General features: G+C 43.9%; 4 protein-coding genes across 4 annotated transcripts; 2 read left to right on the forward strand and 2 right to left on the reverse strand.

Annotated features, from left to right (window-relative positions):
• Positions 1-53: 53 nt before the first annotated feature.
• Positions 54-879, forward strand: LOC135396947 (small nuclear ribonucleoprotein Sm D2). The gene is made up of 3 exons (XM_064628195.1): positions 54-253; positions 396-572; positions 646-879. The coding sequence occupies exons 1-3, from the start codon at positions 249-251 to the stop codon at positions 818-820; spliced, it is 357 nt and encodes a 118-aa protein (XP_064484265.1). The 5' UTR covers positions 54-248; the 3' UTR covers positions 821-879.
• A 172-nt stretch (positions 880-1,051) lies between these two features.
• On the reverse strand, positions 1,052-4,181 carry LOC135396950 (proteasome subunit alpha type-6-like). The gene is made up of 7 exons (XM_064628198.1): positions 4,070-4,181; positions 3,589-3,683; positions 3,432-3,513; positions 3,208-3,363; positions 2,819-2,997; positions 2,637-2,731; positions 1,052-1,196 (listed from the first exon to the last, which is right to left on the reverse strand). The coding sequence occupies exons 1-7, from the start codon at positions 4,143-4,145 to the stop codon at positions 1,139-1,141; spliced, it is 741 nt and encodes a 246-aa protein (XP_064484268.1). The 5' UTR covers positions 4,146-4,181; the 3' UTR covers positions 1,052-1,138.
• Positions 4,182-4,353: 172 nt separating this feature from the next.
• On the forward strand, positions 4,354-9,056 carry LOC135396949 (adenosine 3'-phospho 5'-phosphosulfate transporter 1-like). Its single transcript, XM_064628197.1, has 4 exons — positions 4,354-4,887; positions 5,156-5,325; positions 5,408-5,683; positions 7,825-9,056. The coding sequence occupies exons 1-4, from the start codon at positions 4,749-4,751 to the stop codon at positions 8,530-8,532; spliced, it is 1,293 nt and encodes a 430-aa protein (XP_064484267.1). The 5' UTR covers positions 4,354-4,748; the 3' UTR covers positions 8,533-9,056.
• Positions 8,571-11,681, reverse strand: LOC135396948 (mitochondrial ribonuclease P catalytic subunit-like). The gene is made up of 6 exons (XM_064628196.1): positions 10,867-11,681; positions 10,760-10,804; positions 10,446-10,695; positions 10,194-10,333; positions 9,901-10,090; positions 8,571-9,811 (listed from the first exon to the last, which is right to left on the reverse strand). The coding sequence occupies exons 1-6, from the start codon at positions 11,538-11,540 to the stop codon at positions 9,626-9,628; spliced, it is 1,485 nt and encodes a 494-aa protein (XP_064484266.1). The 5' UTR covers positions 11,541-11,681; the 3' UTR covers positions 8,571-9,625.
• Positions 11,682-11,863: the final 182 nt, after the last annotated feature.

Raw genomic sequence — 11,863 nt, forward strand, 5'->3', positions numbered from 1 at the left:
CATCTTCAACTAGACTCTCTGGAATTTAGACATATTTATAATTTTGTGCTAAATTTTCAGAGTACAAATCCTTCAAGTAATAGGATTTAAAACTTCAGGTGGATAGTTGGCTTACAGACTTCGGATGCTTCGGTTCTGGTGCGAGAGTTTGCAACGCACATTGGACGCTTTCACCGGCGGCTAGGCTTATTTGTTGTAGTATAAATCGCGTGTTCCTTTCAAACTTCGCTCAGAAAAGTAACTTCAAAATGTCGTAAGTATCTTGTATACTGCCATACTTCTCAAGTCCTGCGGTGTAAATCATTGTACTTCGCATAAGAACATTGCAACCATAGTCATGCTTAAACAAACTTTGTGTTCAAGCCTGGTTAGTTGAGATCGACGTTTTCTTACAGTCTGTTACAAAAACCAAAGAGTGAAATGACCCCAGAGGAGCTCGCTAAGCGGGAAGAAGAGGAATTCAACACAGGCCCTTTATCGGTCCTCACGCAGTCTGTCAAAAGCAACACCCAAGTGCTGATCAATTGCCGCAACAACAAAAAGTTGCTGGGACGGGTAAAAGCATTTGACAGGTAAGCATTACACAGCACGTACTCCTTACCTGTTTTCAGGACAAAGTAAATGAAAGCTAATTGAATTCAACAGGCATTGCAACATGGTGCTGGAAAACGTGAAAGAGATGTGGACAGAAATTCCGAAGACGGGCAAGGCAAAAAAGAACAATCCTGTGAACAAAGATCGCTACATTTCCAAGATGTTTCTTCGGGGTGATTCAGTTATACTTGTTCTCAGAAACCCGTTGGCCACACAAAAATCTTGAATGTCATCTGTGTTGTTGTGTCATTTTTGTATAATAAATATTCACATTTTATGTTGGTACACCGGCTAGTGATACAGTTGTATTCCGAGTTGCACCTTACTATGCATTCTCCACACACACATGTTGCATATGTATTACTATCTTTTCTTTTTTTGTGTGTGTGCGTCGGAAAGGAAGTAACCCCCAAGCACAACTTGCCACATGCAAATAATGAGGATGCTCAGATGCATAGAAAGATGCTGCACGTTTAGCCAAAAGGGTTTAATCGATTGCTTGACGGGAACAAAACTGATGGTGTTATAAAACGCTTCAAAGAGCTCAGTCTTTCTCAGCGATGGCAACCAGATGCTGATCAATCTCCTGCTCTGTGAGAGTCCTGCAGAGAGATTCAAAGTTAAACTTCATATCTAATCACATCACAAATGAAGAGCTGATTTCCAGAATGAGAGAAGTCATTTTTGAAAAGTGGTGCAAGAGGACCTGCTAGCAGTTCAGGAGGCTGCATGCCCAAAGGCCGCGTACTCACGTGCGGTACACTTGTGCAGAAACCGCGTGCGAACTGCCGCTGGGTGGCAAGAAAGAGTGCCGCCCAGCAGACACTACCGCCTGTGGTTTCCGCGGCTCTTAAGATATAGACGCTGATGACGCTATCAACGTGCTGTAGACTGCGTGGGTTGCCAGAAGAAAACAAGCGTGACGGAAATTCCGTCGACCACTTAATTGGACAAAGGCCGCTAAAAGTCCTGCATTGCTCGGTCCAGGAAAAGCGAAACGCTGAGGCAGCTTCTCCCACACCGCGGCAAGAATTTTGCGCTCCGCATAGGCGTCGCCGCACGCTTCTGCCACATGTAGGTACGCAGCCAAAGGGATTTTGCAGCAAAATGAGTCACGTAACTCACAATCGTATTTCAATGGGCCTGTGCAAATGTTTCAAATACTGAAGCGAATAATTCTGGACTTGATGGAATTTCCAAATCAAATACAGAATTATATATTTGAATAGATGTTTCTTCCAACTAAACATATTTGCAGGGGCGTTGGAAAGTGGGGGCAGAGCACCTAATGAAACAATTAACTAATATTTCAGCTTGTGCTGCTCAAACGCCAATTTCTTTTTCGCCTCAAAGCAATCAAGGACACGAGGTGGCCTTCCCATATGCGTTACAACCTCCACAGTCATCGGATTGCATGGATGAGTCGTTTCTAATAAGCACGTGAATGGCTCCTCTGGGTTAGGTTATGGCCCCCTGCATATTGAAAGTGTAAGTGCATAAAAGAGTGAACACTGCTTCATAGTGTGATTAATATGAATATATTGCGGATACATGCTGTATACACGTTTATATCTGTACACGTGCCACACATGTATTCGGTCCCGTTAAAAATTGGGCTCGTTGGGCTGCCCAGGGGGCGCCCTCGCTAACTGTCTCCAGAGTCACCTGTGGTGGCAAGGATAAGTTATTTCCAGTATTTACCAGGGCTATTTCCCCATTTCCTGTAGTTATTTTGCCAGGCATTGCACACAAAGAGGAGATTGGTCTAGCACAAGAAAGAATTCACACCGGCACACGTGAAATCAATAACAGCGCCTTCTACACTTGTAGAATATGCTAGAAAACATTCTTCTGCCCACCGCCAGGGGGAGAAAGACTGCACTACTGTCGCTGTGCCAAACTCTATTCACTTTGCCTATGCATCTATTCGCTTCATAATCGCTTTTGTTTTAAAGTAACTATTTGAAGAAAAATATGACTTGGCTTCTTTTGGAAGTCAACTCTTCAAATGTACTGACTGCTTTTAGTAACGACAGCTGTACCTGAAAAGGGGGTTATCTTTCGACACAACCCCAACCTCAAGTTCAGATGGCTTGAAGTCTGCGGAAAGCACGCTCGAAAGTGCTGTGATTGCCAACTGTAACAAGAAACGTGAGTAAAAGAATCTAGCAACAACAGATAAGCAATATTGGAGGCCCATACTATGGAACCAAGGCTAAGGTACCTGGATGGTTTCATTGTAATTGTAATCTTGGCGCTTCTTGAACTTCTTCTCAAGATAACTGTTTGCCTCCGTCTGCTTCACCCCCACACTAGCCGCCTTGTAGCCACAATAGTAGCCAGCAGGATCCGCCTTGTACAGCTGTGGTCCGTTCTCTTCATCGTAAGCAATGAGGATCATGCCTGTAAAATCATCACACAATGTTTGTATTCCCCATAGCCAGTTATTCCTCGGAACAAAGCTGGTCTTAAAAGCAGACTATTTCCCAAGTCTGTAGTAGTGCTTTATACATGGGCTACAAGCACAGTCACCTTTTTGTAATCGGTTTCATTGACAGACACCCTGCAAGAACTGTTATTGTGTCTTGCACAACAAAATGGCTTTCGACTTACTGCAGCCAAGAGGACGCATTTCAGCATTCTGAGTGTACACCTGGCAAATGTCAGCCACCCGTCTGCACAACATGTCTACAGGAATCTCGTCATTGTTTTTGTGCTTCCAGTTTGCTGCTTCATACCGAGCACGCTGCACTTGAGATTCCCCATCGGCTAAGCGGAAAAAAGATGATTGATTGACAAAGGTGTAAAAAAAAAACATATCACTTAGCCCAACTCACCTACAACACCAGTCATCACACAACCAATCCGCTCTGTCAACCTGTAGATGTGAGTTACAGTGGTGGGGTCCAAAAGCTTGTCCTGAAATATATACGAGGATCATCAGAGAAACTTTTGCAAGACATCTCGACATGTGTGTTGATGACCATAACTCACAGGCACTTTCTTCTGTGTCACAATGACGGCTGTGTCAACACCTTTCACACCGATGGATGTCAGGGCGCCTTGGTTAATCGCCTTAAAAGCATATTCTGCGGGAGTGAATGAAACACAATTTACGGAAGTAACCGAAGTATAAGCAACGCATTCCTCGCTGTTTCGCTCACGGTACATTGTCCTAACCATGCATGACAAAAACTTCAGGTGCACAGACGTGGGTTTCACTAATGGCAACTAAAGAACAGGTTTAAATTAAGTTTAATTGCTTTCTTTCTTTATATGTCCATCCATTCACGATGATAAGCGTTTGTCCAGTTAAATTTTTAAAGAGGACATATTCAAGACAGGAAAGTTTGTGAGCTGCTTCAGATGCTAGGAGCGACTTTGGTGTTGCTATTTTGCTGATAATACACGTATCACTCGATATTTGAAAAATCGTACATCTCGTGCAGAACGCAGGCTTATATATTCTACGTACCAACTTGATACAAGCGACCTTCTGGTGAGAAAATTGTAATGTGCCGGTCAAAACCTGCGCTCGTTCCCCTAGCCATGATGACTTTGCATGCAACACAAAGTTCGTGCCGGGTTTTCTATGCACTGGCAGTGCCTTGTAGCCACAAGTTCCGTACAAAACAGTCAAGAAAGATGAAAAATTATGACAAAACTTCATATTGTATATTTAAAATTTGATATAGAACACGAGCCATTGCTAACTTATAAATTATGTGTATGTAAACCAATTTCGTGAAGGAAACCCGAAACGGGTGGACCATAAACACCATGATAAACACTAAAGAGAACAGAAGCAGAAGGTGAAAGTGATGACAGTTCGAGCAACCATATGGTTTTATAGCTACAATTCTTGCCCTTAGACTGCAGGGCACAGTGTCATTGTCTGAGCGAACTTCGTGGAGCTAGCTATGTATAAGTCATAGGTCCAGCAGAAGGTTACGAAGGAAGCCCACCGGTGTACGTCACAGGTGATATTTACGAGGAAGTAAAAAGAAACATATCTATCAAACGGGGTCGTGCCACTGGAAAACGCATATGTTCGTGCACCTGTTTCGCCCTGTTTGCCTGCCACATCGCACGGAACAAGCAGTGTTCGCCTTTAACGGATACATTGCTATGGTGAATCGCTAGTCACACTCAACATGCCGACCGACGTGCCTTCCACTGACGACGCCTGGGTAGTTAGACTGTTGGTGAATGTCCTCGGTTATTGCATCGTCATCCTACCAGGCGCTGCAGTTATATGTTACGTCAAGCGAACAAAATATCTCGAAAGCAAAGGTAAGTTCTGGTGACCCGTAAGTGACGGCTGCTTAACACAAACGTGCCTTTAAAATTCTGCACAAACTTCACTACCACAGGAATAAGAGGGGGACATCCTCAACGTAAGCACACACTGAAACAAAACGTAACGTAACGTAACGTAACGTAACGTAAATATTTCGTTTGGTATGGACACAAATTCTGAACAAATAGAGCTGTGGACGCCAGATGGGTGAAATTAAATATGTTTTATAATTTTGTATATAAATGTTTTTTGGCTCAACAGGCACAAATGGATTTCTTCTTCGTGTACTGCGTCTTTGCATTCTCGGAAATGAGTCCGAAAAGCCCAGCCTTGAGCTTGGTGGCTCCTCGGAACCCCCATCACATCGAACACCGCAAAGGACTTTCGTCAACGAGATGTTTGTCCTTGGCTACTGCTTCCTGGGTCTGCAGGTATTTTGTACTATACAACTTTACAGAAACACAAACTGATCAGTACAAATACTCACGCTACACGGCGTGTTTTTGATTGCAGGTATCCTATCTAACATGGGGCGTTCTGCAAGAGAAGATAATGACGCAGAAGTACTACGGGGTCATCTCAACAGAAGGCGAACATTTCAAGGACTCCCAGTTCCTAGTCTTCGTGAATAGGGTGCTGGCATTTCTGCTATCGGGAGCGTACATCCTTATAGTTTCCCAGCCACGCCACCTGGTACCCTTCTACAAGTATTCTTACTGCTCCTTCTCAAACATTATGAGCAGTTGGTGTCAGTACGAAGCGCTCAAGTTTGTCAGCTTTCCAACGCAGGTGAGAAGACGTGCGTAGAAATGCTGTCGCTCTTAGGCAATTCCTAATACAGTTGAACCTCTATATAACGAATTTGTAAATGCTGACTCTTTGTTTCGTTAAATCGAGACATTCGTTAAATGGAACACGCCAAGTTAAACAAAGATGGCCACCGCACTACCAGCGCCGTGCGTTCCACAAAACCTCATTTGTCATGAAACAGGTACTAAGCTAAGAAGGGCACAAAATATCACGCTTTATTCATTACATAATGCTAGGTAACGCATCATTTGTGCACAATGTCGCTCAGAGCGTTCATAACCTTCGTAACTCCGGATGAACCTCGACTGCTTTCCCCTACGCGCTCGCGTATCGAAGTTTATTGGTTCGTTCACTTGCACTCGTGACGTCCGGAAAGAACAATAGTACACCGCCGAAAAGAACGAGAAATGGGTACATGTCACGTAGATGTCTGCGCCGATGGAACCCTGAACGGCAGCGGCATCATGCCCATTTTACCACTGTCAGCATTAGCGGCGTGAACAAAAACAAGTAATGAAAAGGCACAAAACCGCAACGTACTGTCGTCGGCATCAACACAAGCAGATTAGACTTCGCGAGATGTCAGCAACAAATGTCAGCAACGCGTGTTTTCTTGTCCGAAAACAGCTGCGAAGAGACCCTCGTGCCGGTTTTGAAACAGCGTCGGCGCACCGATTACCGGCGGCTGCGACGCACACGTCGGCAAGACAGCACGTGAACACCGAAGTAACCAACGAAAACCCACGTGAGGACAACGGAGAGGGAAAGTTTCTCATCCTTTTCTTCGTGGTGAAGGGGAAAGACACGCGCAGAAGAGCCCAGGGACTTCGTTAAACAGAGGTGACCAAACGAACGTATTTCGTTAAATTGAGCTCAAAAATACATTGGCGTCTATGGGGACGCGCTCGTGCAACGGAAATTTTTCGTTAAACAGAGGATTTCGTTAAATCGACGTTCGTTATTGAGAGGTTCAACTGCATGGTCACTCGCAGAAGAGCGCCACAGTAGGTACTGGTCTTGCTGCAGTGATGGAGGAGCTGAGCTCTTTTTGTCCTGGACCTCACAATCATCAAACTCACCATTCATTTAGGGTTTCCAAGTCCTTGCACTGTGTCCCTGTAATTTTTGTGTTTTTTAGTCCTCTAAGTAGCGTGTTGTAGCCAATGGAAAGCTCTGCGAAGCTAGTGCCGTTTAGAGGGGGTGACGTCAGTGGATAAGCTCTATAGTGTTAATGTCTGTCAGAACTTCAAAATGGTTCTCAAAATTTTGTAGAGAAATGGGTGCCTGTGCAGTAACGAACATGCAGTTTGATTTTCCATCTCATACGCCCTATTTTAAATGCAAACTGGAAAAACATAAAATAAAACAAAGCTAGCTGCTTTGGCATCAAAATATGCATGATGTTGATGATGATGATACAAAAATGAGAGACTGAAAAAATTAGTGCATGATGGCTATGCAGATAGCTGCAGGGAATTGCTCCTCCCAAGATGCTCAGCTCAGAAAGCTGATAGTTACAAAAAACTGTATGTTTCTTTCGTCAGATATATTTTTGACATCTAACATAAGCATAATTTAGAGTGTTTTAACAGCTAAAAGCAGGTTTACATCAACCGCATAGTTTTCCTTTTTCTCGTGCTAAACGTGAAAGGTGCAGAGTTTAGTTCGCACCTATCTTACAGGAGCCAAAATTAGGGAAAACTGTCTTATGTATATTTAGAGCCTGAAGTTTTCGGGAAATATTTTTTTCTAAATTTGGGGGGTAAAAATCGGGTAAATAAACATGTGCACTAAATTCATGCGAATTCGGGCGAAAAAACTTCCAGTATGCTAAATTCGGGGAGAAATTGGGCTCAGTTACTCAAGCTAACTGTAGTGGTTTGGTACAAACGGTGATGTAACTGCATTTGCTGCCAAACAAGTAAGTTAGTGCATTCCTACAGGCATCCCAGTGAGGGGAATTTGCCGGGTAAAAATCGGGTTTCACCCTAAAGAGTGAACTTTCAATTCGGGGTGCAAATTCGGGGAAGAATCGGGTTAAACCCTAAAACTTCAGGCTCTATGTATATTTCTCTCTGATTCACAAATTGATGCAGCTTCAAACTTTTTTTTTTTTCCAGGTATTAGCCAAAGCATCAAAAATAATCCCAGTAATGCTCATGGGCAAGGTGGTGTCGCGCAAGTCTTACGACTGCTACGAGTACGCCGTCGCCGCCACCATCTCTCTCGGCATGGTCCTCTTCCTCCTCTCACGGGAATCCAGCGACGCACACACTGCAACCTCGACCACGTTCTCGGGCATCATCATCCTCGCAGGCTACATGGTGCTCGACAGTTTCACCTCCAACTGGCAGAGCGAGCTGTTCCGCAGTTACCACATGAGCTCCGCGCAGATGATGTGCGGAGTGAACTTCTTCTCCTGTTTGCTCACGCTGGTGTCACTCCTGCAACAGGGCGCTCTGTTTGATTCAATTAATTTTATGTTCCGATTTCATTCCTTCTTCTACGACTGTCTCCTCCTATCGATTTGCTCCGCGACGGGGCAGTTGTTTGTTTTCTATACCATATCGCAATTCGGTCCGGTCGTCTTCGTGATAACGATGACGGTGAGGCAGGCGGTTGCCGTTTTGCTGTCTTGCATAATATACAGGCACACCCTGAAACCGCTCGGAATTGTGGGTGTGATTATCATATTTGGGGCGATCTTTACGAAGACATATCTGAACCACAGAGCACGGAAACAGAGGCAGCAACACACTCTAAAGACGGACGTTAGGAACAAAGTTCCATTGCTGGCGGCTCATGCTCAACAGCAAGAAGCTGTTTAATTTTCTATTTGTGCGTGACAGGAACTAGAGGTTGTGCATTTTGTTCTCTTTTTGTTTCCGTATATGTCGCATAGGCAGTTCGTAAGCGCTTCTCGGCCATAGTGTGTTATTTTGCGCAGTCCCGCCAGTACCCATCTGCCTTTTGATTGCCATTTCCAATATATACATGTTTCATGTTATTGTTGACCTTATTGTTTTTCGAGTATACTTTCTATAGTTCATTTTATGCGTTTGAAGACCTAGAATATTTTTGTGCAGGAGCTGGTATCTCGGCATTTATTTAGCAGGAATTCAAGATCTGTTAGCACTGGTTTTCTGTTTTAGCGTAGCAATATAGAAATATACCATCGTTTTTCTGGTGTACGAAGACATGTTCAATCAATACAGCAACAAATGATAATATAGCTGCTTTCTCAGTTGTCCGGTGTTATAATCTCATTGTGAGGTATGTGATTGTCATACTGAATTGTGTTTGCAATATATGCAGGAGCCATTGGAATAAAATGTATTTACAGTTTGCTCAACATGCGCCTTGTGTTCTTGCACGATGAGTATAACGTGTGGTGCTGGATTTGTGAGATACACTTCCTTTGGGCTTTCCATAATCCCAAGAGTTGCTTTGGAGGATAGGATTAGCAAAGCAGAATCTGATGCAATCATCATTCAAGTAAAGTGGTTGTTAGTTCAATCATCTGGTCACAATCATTTGTGCACTCATAAAGTGTAAAGCATCCAGTTTCTTATGGTTTGGTTTTTTCTCTTTTCAATCGCATTATGTGAGAGTACAACGTAGCATTGCATAGTTCAAGGGTTGTAATATTTACTACGTTATTCAGGTGTGCAAGTTTCTCCTAAAATTGTGCATCACCCTGTATCAGTAATTCATTAAGAAACACATCATATTATATACACACACATACTAAGTATACAAGCAATTCTTGTAAGTTCAGTACAGTACTCTTCATGTTGACGTAATCCCATACAGATCACCACATTCGACGTGTGTTATGGCAATTTAAATTATTTTCGCTATGCTGAACTGTCCACTCTGTATGTACAGCCACAGTACCTATATTACACAGTTTCTACATAGTCATCTATCTGTGGAGGGAACCAATTTCCTCCTTGCACCCAACTGCTTGTTGTCATCTGCCATCCTCCTGATACACAACCAAGTCCTTCGAATTTCGTACGGCTGTAGTTCCACCCCACTGCTGTACGGTATGTGCCAGCCTTCTCTGTCGCTTCCGTGTGCAACCAGCCGGTGCTGCGGAGGTTTCTAATAGAAAAGGAAGAAAGGACTAAATGTGATCTAAGGAGTCCATACGCGGCATGTAGCTATCGCCGAACAGAAAAGCAACTAGTTACCAGAATTGTCATTTTTCCAGAATTCCAGAAAAGCACTTCTTGGTGGCTTTTTTGCCATCTTTGAAAAACCGAGTTCAGGCCAACATTCTTGAGCTTGAAGTTGTGGTTTCTGAGAAGGTCCCTAGAAACGACGACCGCGTGGGGTCCGCACAAAACGGCGGCGCACAGGAGAAACGGGTCGTCTTCCGATCTGTTTGCATGGTGCAAGACAAAAAAGGGGGAGAAGGTAAGACCTTAACGATCCTGCACAAAGGAATACAGAGAGGATATGTTCCTTCGTCGCTGGCACTCACATGTCTTCGGTGAAATAGCACGTTGCAAGGCCATTTATTTTTCGCATCGTATTCCGCGGCCACGACATCATGTGCTTCCGACCAATCACGAGGACCCTCTTCCCTTCGAGTTTAGCGTAGTGCTCTACAACCTTCAGCAACTACGCAGCAAAGACAGAATAATATTAGTTACGCTGAAAATCCTATCATTTTTATGTGGTATAAAAAAATTAATAAAAATAATTGGGAGTAGATTTATTGAAGTATGCTCACTATCATGGCCCTTTCTTTTGGAGTTCTTGTCCCTTGCATTGCAACATTTAGTCCATCTAAAACAACATCATACGGGTCTCTCTTCCGCATAAAGCTTTCGAATGCACTAAGCTCCTCCGGTGTCGTGTTGATGAAGAGGTCGAAGCCTTTCATTACGCTGTTTAACACGGCAGAACGCAGCTCTGCGAATTCTTCTGCCGTAAGCACATCCTGTTCCAATTTGCGCATGCAAGAGGAGCACGTGCCTTGCCTGGAAAACTGCTGCATTGAGATATGATGAAAAAAGAAAAGAAAAACATGCTGACCCTCTTTACCTGCTAACCTCTGAAAACGTCACCTGCCACTGTGTTCTGTCTTGCCTGAAAGTAATGTAAACATCTTGCATGTAGGTGACACATTTAAAGTGAATGTTAGGCCATACTTTTCGAAGTATTCCTTGAGTGCAACCGCTACCTGTTCTGACGGCACAAGTTCCTTGCATGAAAGTAATTGTAACAACTTGGATATGAGTATTTTAGCTTCGTCAGCTTTGCCGTTTTCCAGAAGTTTGGTAGCAGCTTGAACGCAAGCCACCATAGCACTCGAACCTTCGTCCTGTTGAAGTTCAGTGCCTCCTTGAAGCATTTTCCAAGCAGTTTCAAAATCCCCATCGCGAAATGCAGCATCGGAAATTGCAATTAATGTATATGCAGATGGCAGAGAGATGCTCTTGAACTCGTCTATCAGGGACAAACTCTCTCTCCACAGCTTTGTGTTACACAGACTCTTCACCACTCTGTCTCTAGTTTGCGGGTCCAACATATTGGTCCCTCTTTTCTTGATGCTCTCGTAGCAAGCGATGATTTCACTTTCGTCTTCACATTGCAACATGTAGTACGACAGTGTGATATTGCTCGGCCCGTTGCCTGTACTACGCAAAAATTCGATGAAAGACCTTGAAAGGTCATAATTTCCATTGGAAGCAAGGCAGAGCATGACAGATGCATCGAAATTGTTGGAAGTGAATCTCTTCTTTTCTTTGACGAGCGTCGATTTGATAGTTGTCCACTCGTCCGCTGACAGTGTCGACCTATGGCCAGCGTGTTGGACGAGCATCTCGTACAAAAAGCGCTGCCATCCTTTTTCACGATTTTCAGCTTGACTAGATAAAATGCGATAAACGCAAAGCTGCGTCAAATTATTTGTGCATCTCGTTAAACAGCGGGCAGTTTGCTCCACCGCGTTCACAAGCAAGGGTGCCGCCATGTTTTACCCAGTGTTGAGGAGCGCTCATTTGCAGCTTTCCTTGGCTTTCCCGCTGCATGAGTTTTTCCCTTTATTCGCGAAAACGTTGAAGGGGTAAAACCCCGAGACTAGGGAACGGGGTTTTACATTATGCATCATCTTCACCAGCTCGCTTGCTTCCTAGCCATTTTTTC

This window comes from Ornithodoros turicata, chromosome 6 (assembly GCF_037126465.1).
Source record: "Ornithodoros turicata isolate Travis chromosome 6, ASM3712646v1, whole genome shotgun sequence".
NCBI lineage: Eukaryota > Metazoa > Arthropoda > Arachnida > Ixodida > Argasidae > Ornithodoros > Ornithodoros turicata.